The sequence below is a fragment of the Schistocerca nitens genome, chromosome 1, assembly GCF_023898315.1.
Source record: "Schistocerca nitens isolate TAMUIC-IGC-003100 chromosome 1, iqSchNite1.1, whole genome shotgun sequence".
Lineage (NCBI taxonomy): Eukaryota > Metazoa > Arthropoda > Insecta > Orthoptera > Acrididae > Schistocerca > Schistocerca nitens.
The window spans coordinates 1,303,332,528-1,303,349,519 of record NC_064614.1 but is presented as its reverse complement, the minus strand read 5'-3'; the positions used below and the strand labels follow the sequence as shown (position 1 = coordinate 1,303,349,519).

General features: G+C 42.8%; 1 protein-coding gene across 1 annotated transcript in view; it reads left to right on the top strand.

The window, feature by feature from the left end:
* Positions 1-6,962: 6,962 nt before the first annotated feature.
* LOC126234303 (solute carrier family 35 member G1-like) overlaps positions 6,963-16,992 on the top strand; it is a 272,461-nt gene continuing 262,431 nt past the window's right edge. Inside the window, exon 1 of the mRNA XM_049942993.1 lies at positions 6,963-7,088. Coding sequence (XP_049798950.1) covers positions 7,048-7,088 — 41 coding nt within the window. The 5' untranslated portion in view covers positions 6,963-7,047. The remainder of the gene's footprint in view (positions 7,089-16,992) is intronic.

The window sequence follows — 16,992 nt, the reverse complement described above, 5'->3', positions numbered from 1 at the left end:
GACATGGAAACCACAGTGAATATGAAAAACGTTTTTTACGCAACATTCAGCTACACCTTGCAGCTACTTCTCTACATAGTCGCCGCTCCAACTTGGACATCTGTCGCAGAATGGTCTCAAATTTGCAATATCCTCATCAGAGAAGGCTCTATGCTGCCTTGCAGCTCGTTGTCCGTGCCAAAAGGCTGTCCTCCTAGTCAGCATTTTGTGAGCAAAGAGATGAAAATCAGAGGGAGTCAAGTCCGGGCTGCACAGTGCGTGATGAAACACTTCCCATCCAAAACACTGCATGAGCGTCTCTGCTGGAGCTGCAGTATGCGGCCGAACATTGTCACCACGCCTGACGGCAGCAGTCCTCTTTGTTTGTTCTGAACTGCCCTTCGTAGATGTTAAAGACACGCTATATGAGGCTGCAGTGATGTTCGTACCGTGTTGTATGAATTACACCAACAAAACTCCTATTCCACAACACAGTAGTTACACACTTTCTGATGGAGAAGGTTCACTTGTGCGTTTTTGGTTTACTCGGTGAATGAGAAAACATCCACTGTTTAGATTACTCTTTTGTTTCTTCATTTTCGAAATGTACCCAAGCCAAGGAGCGAAAGGCTATTTACAATTTGTACAGAAAGCAGATGACAGTTATAAGAGTCGAGGGACATGAAAGGGAAGCAGTGGTTGGGAAAGGAGTGAGACAGGGTTGTAGCCTCTCCCCGATGTTATTCAATCTGTATATTGACCATGCAGTAAAGCAAACAAAAGGAAAGTTCGGAATAGGTATTCAAATCCATGTAGAAGAAATAAAAACTTTGAGGTTCGCCGATGACATTGTAATTCTGTCAGGAAAAGCAAAGGACTTGGAAGAGCAGTTGAACGGAATGGATAGTGTCTTGAAAGGAGGATATAAGATCAACACCAACAAAAGCAAAACGAGGATTTTGGAATGTAGTCAAATTAAGTCGGGTGATGCTGAGGCAATTAGATTAGGAAATGAGACACTTAAAGTAGTAAAGGAGTTTTGCTATTTGGGGAGCAAGATAACTGATGACGGTCGAAATAGAGACGATATAAAATGTAGACTGGCAATAGCAAGAAAAGCGTTTCTGAAGAAGAGAAATTTGTTAACATCGAGTATAGATTTAAGTCTCAGGAAGTCGTTTCTGAAAGTATTTGTATGGAGTGTAGCCATGAATGGAAGTGAAACATGGACGATAAATAGTTTGGAAAAGAAGAGAAAAGAAGCTTTCGAAATGTGGTGCTACAGAAGAATGCTGAAGATTAGATGGGTAGATCACATAACTAATGAGGAGGTATTGAATAGAATTGGGGAGAAGAGGAGTTTGTGGCACAACTTGACTAGAAGAAGGGATCGGTTGGTAGGACGTGTTCTGAGGCATCAAGGGATCACCAATTTAGTACTGGAGGGCAGCGTGGAGGGTAAAAATCGTAGAGGGAGACCAAGAGATGAATACACTAAGCAGATTCAGAAGGATGTAGGCTGCAGTAGGTACTGAGAGATGAAAAAGCTTGCACAGAATAGAGTAGTATGGAGAGCTGCATCAAACCAGTCTCAGAACTGAAGACCACAACAACAACAACCCATGTCTCGTCCTCTGTGACAATTTTGTTCAAAATATCTTCTTCTTCATCACCACACCGGCCGGAGAAATACTAAGGCGGCGCCAGTTCGCTGTATTTTGTGAGGGTCGGACAGTAACTTGAGAACAGTTTTCTCATAGTGTTTGCGATACTGAAGTCTCTCACTCACGATGGTATAGACAGCTGACCTTGATGTTTAGGATAACGAATCAAACAACACAGATTTTCTCCATTCGACCGATCAACGCGCTGAACAAGATCATTGGTTGACACTCGCTTCCTTCCCAGATCGCCTCATCATAGACGTCTGAACGTCCTCCTTCAAAGTTCCTGCACCTTTGCCGCACTTTGCTGTCGCTCATTAGAGTTTCGCCGTACACATCAACATTTGCCTGCACCTTCCGCCACCTTCTCTACCGGCACGCGCACGCCTTTCTCCTTCTCATTTTCAGTAATGTTATGACATCGAAAGCAAGTTGCCGCAGCTTCCCGTGGCGGTATTTTCTGTGATCACTTTTCGCACTCGCTCGCCGCAGATAACAATGTGCACTGCTTGGAACTGGAAGGAGAAATTGTCACGTGACGAAATTTGTTTCCACGACAGTCGGGTAACTGCTTCGCACTGCCGAGTAACGCTTGACAGTAGATACGTCCAGTTTACTTTTCCTCCTCAAGGCTGCACTGGGTACTGCTCGCTTCTGCTTTGGAGTTGTTTCCCTGAGAGTGTTAGTCCTGCGTTAACACTGATACACAGTACTATGGACAGGTTTACTGAGGAAGAGCTGTCTAAAGTGTATCTCGTGCACGGTTTCACTGACTCTACGAACCACATCACAGTCCTTTTCTCTCTAAGAAATACTCTGCGCTTTGTGTTGTACGGTTTTGTGACTGTGTATTACAGGTTTTTTCACTCATGTGAAGGTCATTTCAAAGAAGCAAAGGTAATTGGAAGAAATAAACTGAATAAATCATAATTATATTCTTAGTCTGTAACAAATACTATTTCTTCTGTGTGTATGTGAATAACTCTCCACTCAACATTCAACAAGCAGACCTGGTATCTTTCGCAGACAATACTATTGGTGTAACAAATCCCATTAGAGAGAAAGCAGTGGAGGAGATGATGTTTCTCGAAGAATCTGTAAACGGTTCCTCTGCCTGAAGTTTAAGGAAGCCCTGTTTGGAGTTCTGTAAAGCAAACAGAATCGTATCAACAATTTATATATTGCATGAACACTAGCCAGTGAACATTATAGAATGCTCCAAACTTTTGACTATATGTTTTGATGAAAATCTTAACTGTAGGAAGCATATTACTGAGTTTCTCAAAGAATTAAGTTCACCTACGTTTCCTCTTCTTATAATTGTTAATCTCGGAAACAGCCGAATTAAACTTGTGACATACTTTGCATATTTCCACTCAATAATGTCTTATGGAATAATTTCTTGTGGCAAGTGACCAGTTATACAGAAACTATTGAGTGTACAGATGCGAGCCGTATGAGTAGTATGTGGTATTCACCTGTGTTCTTCATGTATTGGCTAATGAAATTTATCACATTTCTTCTTATGAATCTCACTCGGGAAAGACACGTCTTTAACACTGCAGAAGATTTCACACGTCGGCAATAATTTCGCGTACACCATACATGACATACGACTTCACCATAAACTGGCGCTTGCAATTGATGATGAATCAACATACGCTACAGGAATATCACCGAAAGTGCTTTCAAAAAATTATGCTTTCATTTTTTTTAGTTTATTCAATAGACGTACAATTAGTAGACGAATAAGGACAACATTATTCCAGTATACATTGGAAGTAATCGTGTGGTTATCGTCTGTGAAAAACTAAAATAAAATTAATAATCCGTTTTCGGACACAGGGATGCAAAGGTGTAATACGATATTAAACTTTCTGTGTTATTCTGAATGAATGCATGCATGTCCAGAGGAAATCGCATCGTAATTCAGAACAACACACACACACTGAGTATCGCATTTATCCGCCGACACTGGACAAGTAACTTTCAAGTAAGGTGTCTCACATATACAGCAATATAAATAATGCATGTGTGAGAACAGGTTGTAGCCATAGGGTTGATGACGTGTGCAAGTTTGCGTCTGACCATGAGTCGTGGACAGTTGGCCAAATGGTAAGGTGACCACTCGCGATAAGCGGGGAACACGGTCCAGCACAAATTTTCGATGTCGACATTCCATTCCACAGCTGATGGTGTCCATATTGACAGTTGCAAATACATTAATGCAAAAGTGTAAACCTGCGACAGTAGCCGCTATGCCACAGCTTCGGTAGCGTACGTACTCGCTACAAGACACATAATGTACCTCGAAAAATTTGACTTCCCTTTTCTCAGAAGCGGTCGAGTATCTACAGATGAGGAGACATGAGTAGGCCTATCTTGACCCCTGTTCCTCCATACAAAGTTTCTGGGAAATCGAGCTATGGCATTTGCCGTGTTTCCATCGTTAGCACACTGGATTCGCATTCGGGAAGAGGACGATTCAAATCCACGTCCGGCCGTCCAGATTTTGGTTTTCTGTACTTTGCCTACACCGCTGCAGACAAATGCCGGGGTGGTTCCTTTGAAAAAGGGACGGCCTATTTTCTTCCCCATCCTTGACACAATAAGATCTTGTGTTTAATCTCTGATGACATCACCAAGAGAGGTCGCGCAGTGGTTAGCACATTAGACTTGCATTTGGAAGGACGACAGTTCAAACCCGCCTCAGCCCATCCTGATTCAGGTTTTCCATGATTTCCCTAAACCGCTTCAGGCAACTACAGGGATGATTCATTTGAAGGAGCACATTTTTATTGTATTTTTACAAAATATGTAATTATGAGATAGAAACTCCTATTGATTGTGGTAGTATTGACTTATACATCTGTGTGGTAAACTGTCCTTTATAAGCAGATGATTTTACACTGTTGACGTAAAATGAAAGTCACACACAAAACTGAATAACATTTGGACAACAATTATAAACGTTAAGCGTCAGCAAAATTAGAGATGAAAGAAAAAAACACGTGAAAGTTATTCAGAAGATACCTACAGAAGACTTTTTCTGTGGCACAGGCATACTGGTTTTCAACGGAACGCGGATACGTAGTGCCTTTCACACTTTTAGACACTAGTAACAATTCGTAGAGTGATGATGCGTCCAGCGTGGAAGGCTAAGGATGGACGGAATTTTTTGTGACAGTGTGTACCAACAAGGAGACAGCGCCTAATCGTCAACTCCAATTTCGTCCAAACGTATCGTATGTGCAGTGCTTGGGCAGAAATGAAAGTGAGACAGAAGTCAGAGCTCGCGATGGCTCACGGTTTAGAAAAAAAAGAATTTTTCGCGCATGTCGGGGGAGGAACAAGCAGCCGTTGGCGCAGCGCAAAGACCACGGAAATCTCACGGTTGTGGAGTCAATCACTATGCTGGTACATTTTTAAATAGCAATTTTTACCTTACTTGTACTGCATATAAACCGAAATAACGCTCAATATATTCAAATTATCAATATTTCCATGGCCGGCCGCGGTGGTCTCGCGGTTCTAGGCGCGCAGTCCGGAACCGTGCGACTGCTACGGTCGCAGGTTCGAATCCTGCCTCGGGCATGGATGTGTGTGATGTCCTTAGGTTAGTTAGGTTTAAGTAGTTCTAAGTTCTAGGGGACTAATGACCACAGCAGTCGAGTCCCATAGTGCTCAGAGCCATTGCAATATTTCCATGTTATTGTTGTTGTTGTTGTTGTGGTCTTCAGTCCAAACAGTTGTTTGACACAGCAGTCCATGCTACCCTATCCTGTGCAAGCGTCATCTCGGAGTAACTACTGCAACTTACAAGCCTCTGAATCTGCTTATTGTATTCATCTCTTAGTCTCCTCTATGATCTTTATCCCACATGCTACGCTCTAGTGCTAAATTGGTGAGTCCTTGATGCCTCAGAATGTGTCCCACCAACTGATCCCTTCTTTTGGTGAGATTGCATCACAAACTGCTCTTCTCCCCAATTCTATTCAGTACCTCCTCGTTAGTTCCGTGGTCTTCTCACCTGATCTTCATCTTTCTTTTGTAGCACCACAATTCAAAAGCTTCTATTCTCTTCTTGTCTAAGCCGATATCCTTCCGCATCCTACCTAGGCCGATGGGTCCGATGACCACGCTGTTTGGTCCTCTTCCCCCAAATCAACCAACCAACCAATCTGATGATCTCGCTGGTGACTGGATGTTAAACCCAGTCTTCCTTTGTTCCTTCCCTGTGGCCATGCAGATTTAGGTCCTCTGTGATTTGCCTGCGTCGCCCCAGGAAGATTCTGTTGTGTTAGCAGAAGAGCCAACACCATTTTACGAGGGCAGGCCGAAATACACGCGTTTTGCCTCACGCAGGCTGGCGTGAGGAGGCAAGGACTATACTGACGTGAGGTCTGGAACACGACAAGGAATTAGAATTCAGAAAGCGGACGTAATTAGTTTGATACTTTAATCCATTAATGATGAACGTCGCTCTTGAAGGTACATGATTCACAATATAAATATCAAAAGTAACTGAATATGGCGCCTTGCTAGGTCGTAGCAAATGACGTGGCTGAAGGCTATGCTAAACTGTCGTCTCTGCAAATGAGAGCGTATGTGGGCAGTCGGCTGTCCAACTGTGGCGAGTGCTAGGGAGTCTCTCTAGACTAGGCCTGCCGTGTGGCGGCGCTCGGTCTGCAATCACTGATCGTGGCGACACGCGGGTCCGACGTATACTAACGGACCGCGGCCGATTTAAAGGCTACCACCTAGCAAGTGTGGTGTCTGGCGGTGACACCACAGATTCCATGGTGGTTCCTTTGAAAAGGGCACAGCCGGTTTCCTTCCCCATCCCTGAAACATTCCGCCTCTAATGATCTCGAAGTCGACGGGACCTTATACCGTGACCTTCCTTCGAGTCCAACCGGTGCGAGTACTCGAGTACTCGCCGTGAACCACGTGAGGGGGGGCCGTGTAGTGACCTCGCCGTCGCTCCCGTACCCTCGCCCAGCTCAGCGCACGTGACCGGGCGTCCCGAACGAGGAAAAAGTGCGCCCGCCGCTCACGTGGGGGACCGCGCGGCCGCCAATTGGGAATCGCGGCTGCCCGTGGCGGCACAGTGGTTGCTTACGTAAGGGGGCGGCTAGAGCCGTTATGTAAGGCGGAGGTGCGAGGGAGGCGTCCGCGGCCGGAGCTGAATAGACTAGGGGGGGGGGGGGGAGGCGCCCGCTGCCTGCTGCTAGAATGGTGAGGGGGGGGGGGAGGGAGGGGAGAGCGCCGGCAAGCGGCGGCAGCGGCTGCGGCCGCGCCAGAAGGCGCGCTGACCGCCGCACGTGACGCACAGTTCACTACGTACGCTCTGCACGCCGCACCGACGCTGCTATGTGCGCCCGCTGCTGCTAGAGAGACGAACATGCCGCCGTTTCCGGACAAAGGGCGCGCCGCCGCCGCCAGGTACGTCTGTCTTCGCGCTCGCGATGCGCTGTTGTCACCGCGCACCACGTGACGGCATCTGCCGCCTGCGGGCTGCGGGGGCGTACCCGCCAGGGAGGACCGCGGCGCGACAGTCGTGGCTCGGCGGGTGACACCTCCTTGCTTTCTTCCTTTCTGCAGCACAGACTTTATTCTCGCAATCTCGAGGCGACTGAGTCCGCCGCAGTGTACCTCGCTAATCGTTCCCGTACAGTTACTCGCTTTGTTTACGCCTCGGTGACAAAAAATGGTGTGCATGCTGACAGTACTGCACGGAGGAAGAGAGGAGTTGAGGAAATGTTCTTCTTACCAAAAAAAAAAAAATAATTAGAATACAGTGACGGCGTTAATGAAGTAGCAATGATAATACGTATCAAATATAACCGCTCTACTTGTTAAAAAAATTCCCTATTTTACTCCACAAGCGGTCTCGGGTTTTACCAATGGAATATGTAACTGACATTGTAGATATAGCCAAACATTCTACCAAGTGATACAGTGAATACTTAAATACCTTATATAACAGAAACGCCTACATATGAAAAACAATTATTTAATTATTTAATTATTTATTTAACGGCCGGCCGCTGTGGCCGAGCGGTTCTCGGCGCTGGAACCGCGCGACCGCTACTGCCGCAGGTTCGAATCCTGGCTCGTGCATGGTGTGATGTCCTTAGGTTAGTTAGGTTTAAGTAGTTCTAAGTTCTAGGGGACTGATGACCTCACATGTTAAGTCCCATAGAGCTCAGAGCCATTTCAACCAATTGATTTGTTTAACTTCATTTGATTAGGGCCATCAGGACCTCTCCTACATTGGACCACGGTTCTACACCTACAGTACACTTTTTTCATCATAGTTATCTGCGAAATAACAATTTTAATATCACAAATACCGTTAAAATTATCTGAATGTCTGAAGTGGCAGTGGCAGTTAATTATACTGACTATAAACTAAGGAAATTAATACTGGCTATCCTTGTATTACTGCAACTGCTGCCACTAATAGTGACAACAGTAATAATAATAGTAATAATAATGTAAATAATAATGACAACAGTAACAATAATGACAGTAAATACATAAAACTGAAACCAGCCCCTTCTTTTGAATAGTTATTTATTATTCCGTAAACCGGTTTTCGATTCTTTTCAGGTTCATCTTCAGACGATTTTCTGGAAGTTTCTGTTTCTACTATAATGCTGGATGTTGGTTTGCGACAGTATGGAAAGCACCCAGCATTATGCTAGAAATAGTGATGTAACTTCCCAAAAACCATCTGAAAATGAATCTGAAAAGATACGAAAACCGGTTTACGGAATAATAAATAAATATTCAAAAAAGTGACTGGTTCCAGTTTTATTTACATTCAGTTTACAGTCACAGGTTCTAAAATATCAATAATGGACAAGATTAAGAATGACAGTGAGGATATGAGAAGAATTTGTAGGTGAGGAAAGCACTTGTTTTGTGATATAGCGAGTTCTGGACACAGGAACTTTAGGCTAATCAAATTTTTACTGACATTAATAAGTGGTTCATAGCCAATTCACTATCATTAAACTTTGAAAAGACCCATTATATGCACTTCATAACTTCCAAGAGATTTCCTTCTGCTGTGTGCATAATATATGATGACATGGAAATAGGAGAAGCTGAGAGTGTAAAATTCTTGGGATTACAACTTGATAATAAATTCAGTTGGGAGCAACATACGACCGAACTGCTAAAGCGCCTAAACAAGTCTGTGTTTGCAGTGCGAATGATGTCAGACATAGCAGATATAAATATAAAAAAAAACTGGCATACTTTGCTTATTTTCACTCCATTATGTCATTTGGTATCATATTTTGGGGTAACTCCACAAACAGAGAAAAAATGTTTAGAGTACAGAAGCGTATAATAAAAGTAATGAGTAGTGTAAATGTGGTGTCACCGCCAGACACCACACTTGCTAGGTGGTAGCCTTTAAATCGGCCGCGATCCGTTAGTATACGTCGGACCCGCGTGTCGCCACTATCAGTGATTGCAGACCGAGCCCCGCCACACGGTAGGTCTAGAGAGACTTCCTAGCTCTCGCCCCAGTTGTACAACCGACTTTGCTAGCGATGGTTCACTGACAAAATACGCTCTCATTTGCCGAGACGATAGTTAGCATAGCCTTCAGCTACGTCATTTGCTACGACCTAGCAAGGCACCATGTTCAGTTACTATTGATATTGTAAATAATGTACAGACAAGAGCTACGTTCAACATTAATGGATTAAAGTTAAGTATTCCACCAGCTACATCCTTTTTCTCTACTCTAAATTCCTTGTCTGTTCCAGACCTCACGCCAGCCTGCGTGAGCTAAAACGCGTGCTTTTCGGCTTCCTCTAGAATTCCCGGGTTGGCTCTCCTGCCAATCCACAACAGTAAATCCAAGAACATCATGTCGAAACCTAATCAAAGAATTGGGCATATTAACCACAGCTTCTCAGTATATTTATTCCTTAATGAAGTTTGTTGTAAATAATACATCTGTTTTTCCAACTAACTGCTTAGTACACAGTATCAATACTAGGAATAAGAGCAATATACATAAAGATTTAAAATCACTTACTCTTGCCCAGAAAGGAGACCAGTGTTCAGCAACGCAAATTTTCAATAAGTTACCAGCAACCATTAAGAGTTTAGTTTCAGACAAGGCACAATTTACACATAATTTAAAAGAATTTTTGGTGGCCAATTCCTTCTATACCATCTATGAGTTTCTGAACAACTGCAGTAGGTCATTTTAATGAAAATTTATTATACTTTAATATCTGACAATACTTGACTGTAACAGCCAAGTAACTACCTACTGTGTGAATGATGGATGTATGGAAAGCAGATGTAAGTCTTAAGTCTGTAAATAGTTGGAGTTTAATTTTAAATCTTGTGCATAATCTGACTGTTCTTAACTGAGGATCACTGAAATGAATAATTTACTTTAATTTTTGACATTACTTGGTGGTAATAGCCAAGAAACTAGCAAAAGTCTAAATGATGGATTTAATGAAAGCAGATGTAAGTATTAAACCTGTAAATATTAGAAGTTTAAATTTAATTCGTGTACATAATTTTACTGTTTATTGACTGAGTATCATTAAAATTAATGAAACTCGAGTTTTTCTAATTACACTTTTGTAATGTGTTTATCTGACATGTTCCACACCCAGGAGGATTCCCTCTTTTATGAGTCTATGGAATGAATAATTAATCTAATCTAATCTAAGGAGAGGGTATCAGCTAAGAACACTGGGAAGTGGAGAAGATCGGGTTGAGAGAGGGACGTACAGGTTAACAAGTGCGTACAGAGACAGTACCAGTCATAACTGTTGGTTTAGTAGGTATGTCAGCAACTGCCTTCTGGACCTGCAGACGGTATTCATTTTACTTATTACGGGAAAATTACAGCGAACAGAAAAAAAATCTAGTTCCATTGCGCGACGCAGATCGTATGGCAAATTCCTTATATTGTGGGAAGCTGAAAAAATAGGAAAGGTGTCATCCAGAAATTTCAAAACGTCAACGCTTATTCGGTCGAGAAAATTTGCACATAAAAAAACATCAAACAGTGTTTACAAGGCAGTATTTTGTCTTTTGGTTTCTTTGTGAATAATAACAAAACTTATTTTTTACTTCAGATAAGCCGACTTTTTCACAGTTCAAACAATTACATAAGAACGTAAACTTTTGAAAAATGTTTTCATTGGAAATTGTTTCAGTAGTGAAGAAGTTGGCTACAATGAACAAGAAAAAGCTCGGATGTTATTTGGCTTTAGACGTCAGTTGGGCTTTTGCTTTGTCCAAGTATTCAAAAACCTGAACGACTTTTTTGTTTCAGACGTTTGGTCTTTCTTATGGAGAACATTCGTTGTTAGTTATCAACAAAATGTTGCTCGTGTGAAACAACCTTTTCATGGTGCTCCGACCTTCACCTCTGGTTGCTTTTAACAATTAATTTGCCAACATTAATGATAACTCCACTGAATGTAAATATATCTGTCCATTCATGGAGGTATAATCATTGTAAACATGTAGTTAGTTACTGGACCTATAATAGTGACTGTTTGTGAATTTTGGTTGATCTTCCTAACAGTTGTGTTTAGGGCTAAATTAAAATTTCAAGTTTGTGTGACATGCACCCGCATTCGCTTGCTTATCAACACACTTTCACTACTGCCATTATTAATAAAAAATTAAATTAACATTTGTTTACTGAATGAACCCAACCCTTGCTATCAAATGTCTAATAACAGTCAGAAATACTTTGCCTTGATACATATTACTCTTTCAGTAATTAGAGTGTCATGTAGCTTCTCAATTATATTACTTCACCTATGATTGTGGCTTACTTTACGTTTGATGAAGTCGCCGTTTTTCCCAGCTGTTATGTAACTATTCATTTGTAAATAAAAGCCCTGTTTCTTGCGGCAATATTGTTGTTTCATCTCCGCGACACGTTTTGCGTTTGATGTGAAACACATCTTTGGCGGATGCTCCGGAACCACATTCAGTTCTGGCAAAATTTTAAATTTAAAACAGTTCAGGTCCTAAATTTTTATGTAGATAAAGCGGTATGTACTATTATATTTTGCCTTTTATGGCTATCTCTGTTGTTCTCGTCACGCGACCAGAGGTTGTAAAACCACTTACAGTACACTTATCGCTATTCCGACACTAGTACGTATCCAGTTTTAAGCGTGGATTTAAGAAATTCATGTCCTATGCAGATTAATACTCGCAATACCAGGACGCCCACTGAAGGTGCTGTTCACATAAAAGGCGAAACGCATCTAGGATATTAGATAGCGACATTTGAGCATGAAACAGGCGCCTACGTTACACACGAATAATGACATAGTTTTGCAGTGGAAAATGGCCACAGGAACAAACTCGATACATCTCTTCTTTCTCGAACCGTGTTGCTTATACACACAATTTTATAATCGCTTGTTTGCTTGGACATCTTCCGCAGCAGGTGTTTAACATCTTTTACTATAGATTATCCGTCTTCAGCTGATTGCAGTCTAATTAAAAAGAATTACACCAGACGCGTTTCGCTTTTATTTACAAAGCATCCTCCGTGATTATTCTGTAAATTGGATACATACATTTGTACATTTTTTGATTGTTTTAGGTTAAAAAACAGCGTTATCTTTATAAAGTTGGTCTCCGAGTTACTTACGGTGTTCCTTTACACAATCTGCTCCTTCCCACCTTGCTAGCAGGGGTCGGTGTCGACAGACTTCATTTCACATCTCCACTTCGCAGTTTTTGGCATTCTGCAGTATTTCCTGCGCTGCACTATTAACGATTTCTTAAACTATTTCTCATTCTGCACTGCCACCGTGTTTATGTCTGATCGTTTCTTTTCGTTCACGTTGTGAGTGTTGACAAAATATGAAACGACTGTGTGTGTGTGTGTGTGTGTGTGTGTGTGTGTGTGTGTGTGTGTGTGTGTGTGTGTGTGTGTGATGTTCACATAGCCGGCTGGAGTGGCCGAACGGTTCTAGGCGCTACAGTCTGGAGCCGCGCGACCGCTACGGTCGCAGGTTCGAATCCTGCCTCGGGCATGGATATGTGTGATGTCCTTAGGTTAGTTAGGTTTAAGTAGTTCTAAGTTCTAGGGGACTGATGACCTCAGAAGTTAAGTCCCATAGTGCTCAGAGCCATTTGAACCATTTTTTGATGTTCACATTTTCTGCGCATTTCTGGTGCGCGTCAGGCATTTAGTTTCTTCTTCCTTCTAGTACTCAACACAAATGGCATACTGGGAACAAGTGTGCCATAAGGAACTTTTGCTAACAGTCCTGTTGTCTCTGCTATACTCCATGTCTTCCATGTAAGAATATCTGCATCTGGGAAAGCTTCAAGGCCACCATAATCACAATGATTGCCCCACACAACTGCAAGTGTAAGCCATGTACTGCCTCCAAACACAGCTTGTACATCACATGTAAAGTTCAAGCGGAGTCCTCGAAATACATTTGGACCTCCAATTAATTGTTGTTTATTGAACTGTCCAGAAAGATCAATATCTGTCGCCTTCAAAGCACGATAGACAGGGACGCTGCGCCGCCAGCGACGCTGGTATCCACGTCGCCGAGGCCACTGCCTAAATTTTGGTAAATAATCAGCATTGGCGGCCGAAGACTTCCGGCATAAAAAGTCAGCCTCATTCTGCCACCGGCCTTGTCAAAGAGGGCGGAGGAGCGGATAGAGTTTCAGGGCACTCTCTTGTCCCAGGGGTGGGAAACTGCCCCTAAAGGCGGAAGAATCAGCAATGATCAACGACATGAGGATGCAGAAGCAATGGAAACCACTGCATTAAAGACCCGTAACGTGTATCCAGAGGACATGTGGCCTGTAATTGAAGAAGTGTCGTGATGATCTCTCCATAGGCAAAAGATTCCGGAATAGTCCCCCATTCGGATCTCCGGGAGGGGACTGCCAAGGGGGAGGTTACCATGAGAAAAAGATTGAATAATCAACGAAAGGATAACATTCTACGAGTCGGGGCGTGGAATGTCAGAAGCTTGAACGTGGTAGGTGTGGTGTCACCGCCAGACACCACACTTGCTAGGTGGTAGCCTTTAAATCGGCCGCGGTCCATTAGTATACGTCGGGCCCGCGTGTCGCCACTGTCAGTGATTGCAGACCGAGCGCCGCCACACGGCAGGTCTAGAGAGACGTCCTAACACTCGCCCCCGTTGTACAGCCGACTTTGCTAGCGATGGTTCACTGACAAATTACGCTCTCATTTGCCAAGACGATAGTTAGCATAGCCTTCAGCTACGTCATTTGCTACGACCTAGCAAGGCGCCATTATCAGTTGCTATTGATCTTGTGATGCATGTACCGTCAAGAGCGATGTTCACCAATTATGGATTAAAGTTAAGTATTCCAGAAGCTACGTACTTTATTTGCTAGTATTCATTTTGTGTCCTGTTCCAGACCTCACGCCAGCCTGCGTGAGCTTAAACGCGTGCCTTTCGGTCTCCCGTCCATTGTGGATTGGCTGTCTTGGGGGAATGCAAAGGCCCAATCTAGATATAGTAGGGGTCAGTGAAGTGAAGTGGAAGGAAGACAAGCATTTGTGGTCAGATGAATATCGGGTAATATCAACAGCAGCAGAAAATGGTATAACAGGTGTAGGATTCGTTATGAATAGGAAGGTAGGGCAGAGGGTGTGTTACTGTGAACAGTTCAGTGACCGGGTTGTTCTAATCAGAATCGACAGCAGACCAACACCGACAACGATAGTTCAGGTATACATGCCGACGTCGCAAGCTGAAGATGAACAGATAGAGAAAGTGTATGAGGATATTGAAAGGGTAATTCAGTGTGTAAAGGGGGACGAAAATCTAATAGTCATGGGTGACTGGAATGCAGTTGTAGGGGAAGGAGTAGAAGAAAAGCTTACAGGAGAATATGAGCTTGGGACAAGGAATGAAAGAGGAGAAAGACTAATTGAGTTCTGTAACAAGTTTCAGCTAGTAATAGCGAATACCCTGTTCAAGAATCACAAGAGGAGGAGGTATACTTGGAAAAGGCCGGGAGATACGGGAAGATTTCAATTAGATTACATCATGGTCAGACAGAGATTCCGAAATCAGATACTGGACTGTAAGGCGTACCCAGGAGCAGATATAGACTCAGATAGTAGTGATGAAGAGTAGGCTGAAGTACAAGACATTAGTCGGGAAGAATCAATACGCAAAGAAGTGGGAAGTACTAAGGAATGACGAGATACGTTTGAAGTTCTCTAACGCTATAGATACAGCAATAAAGAATAGCGCAGTAGGCAGGACAGTTGAAGAGGAATGGACATCTCTAAAAAGGGCCATCACAGAAGTTGGGAAGGAAAACATAGGTACAAAGAAGGTAGCTGCGAAGAAACCATGGGTAACAGAAGAAATACTTCAGTTGATTGATGAAAGGAGGAAGTACAAACATGTTCCGGGAAAATCAGGAATACAGAAATACAAGTCGCTGAGGACTGAAATAAATAGGAAGTGTAGGGAAGCTAAGACGAAATGGCTGCAGGAAAAATGTGAAGACGTCGAAAAAGATATGATTGTCGGAAGGACAGACTCAGCATACATGAAAGTCAAAACAGCCTTTGGTGACATTAAAAGCAACGGTGGTAACATTAAAAGTGCATCGGGAATTCCACTGTTAAATGCAGAGGAGAGAGCAGATAGGTGGAAAGAATACATTGAAAGCCTCTATGAGGGTGAAGATTTGTCTGATGTGATAGAAGAAACAGGAGTCGATTTAGAAGAGATAGGGGATCCCGTATTAGAATCGGAATTTAAAAGAGCTTTGGAGGACTTACGGTCAAATAAGGCAGAAGGGATAGATAACATTCATCAGAATTTCTAAAATCATTGAGGGAAGTGGCAACAAAACGACTATTCACATTGGTGTGTAGAATATATGAGTCTGGCGACATACCATCTGACTTTCGGAAAAGCATCATCCACACATATCCGAAGACGGAAAGAGCTGACAAGTGCGAGAATTATCGCACAATCAGCTTAACAGCTCATGCATCGAAGCTGCTTACAAGAATAATATACATAAAAATGGAAAAGAATGCGCTAGGTGACGATCAGTTTGGCTTTAGGAAAAGTAAAGGGACGAGAGAGGCAATTCTGACGTTACGGCTAATAATGGAAGCAAGGCTAAAGAAAAATCAAGACACTTTCATAGGATTTGTCGACCTGGAAAAAGCGTTCGACAATATAAAATGGTGCAAGCTGTTCGAGATTCTGAAAAAAGTAGGGGTAAGCTATAGGGAGAGACGCGTCATATACAATATGTACAACAACCAAGACGGAATAATAAGAGTGGACGATCAAGAACGAAGTGCTCGTGTTAAGAAGGGTGTAAGACAAGGCTGTAGCCTTTCGCCCCTACTCTTCAATCTGTACATCGAGGATGCAATGATGGAAATAAAAGAAAGGTTCAGGGGTGGAATTAAAATACAAGGTGAAAGGATATCAATGATACTATTCGCTGATGACAGTGCTATCCTGAGTGAAAGTGAAGAAGAATTAAATGATCTGCTCAACGGAATGAACAGTCTAATGAGTACACAGTATGGTTTGAGCGTAAATCGGAGAAAGACGAAGGTAATGAGAAGTAGTAGAAATGAGAACAGCGAGAAACTTAACATTAGGATTGATGGTCACGAAGTCAATGAAGTTAAGGAATTCTGCTACCTAGGCAGTAAAATAACCAATGACGGACGGAGCAAGGAGGACATTAAAAGCAGACTCGCTATGGCAAAAAAGGCATTTCTGGCCAAGAGAAGTCTACTAATATCAAATACCGGCCTTAATTTGAGGAAGAAATTTCTGAGGATGTACGTCTGGAGTACAGCATTGTATGGTAGTGAAACATGGACTGTGGGAAAACCGGAACAGAAGAGAATCGAAGCATTTGAGATGTGGTGCTATAGACGAATGTTGAAAATTAGGTGGACTGATAAGGTAAGGAATGAGGAGGTTCTACGCAGAATCGGAGAGGAAAGGAATATGTGGAAAACACTGACAAGGAGAAGGGACAGGATGATAGGACACCTGCTAAAAGACATGAGGGAATGACTTCCATGGTACTAGAGGGATCTGTAGAGGGCAAAAACTGTAGAGGAAGACAGAGATTGGAATACGTCAAGCAAATAATTGAGGACGCAGGTTGCAAGTGCTACTGTGAGATGAAGAGGTTAGCACAGGAAAGGAATTCGTGGCGGGCCGCATCAAACCAGTCAGAAGACTGATGACCCAAAAAAAAAAAAAAAAAAAATAAATAAATAAACTTACCAGGCAGCACGTGGCGCAGCGGAAATAGTACATAC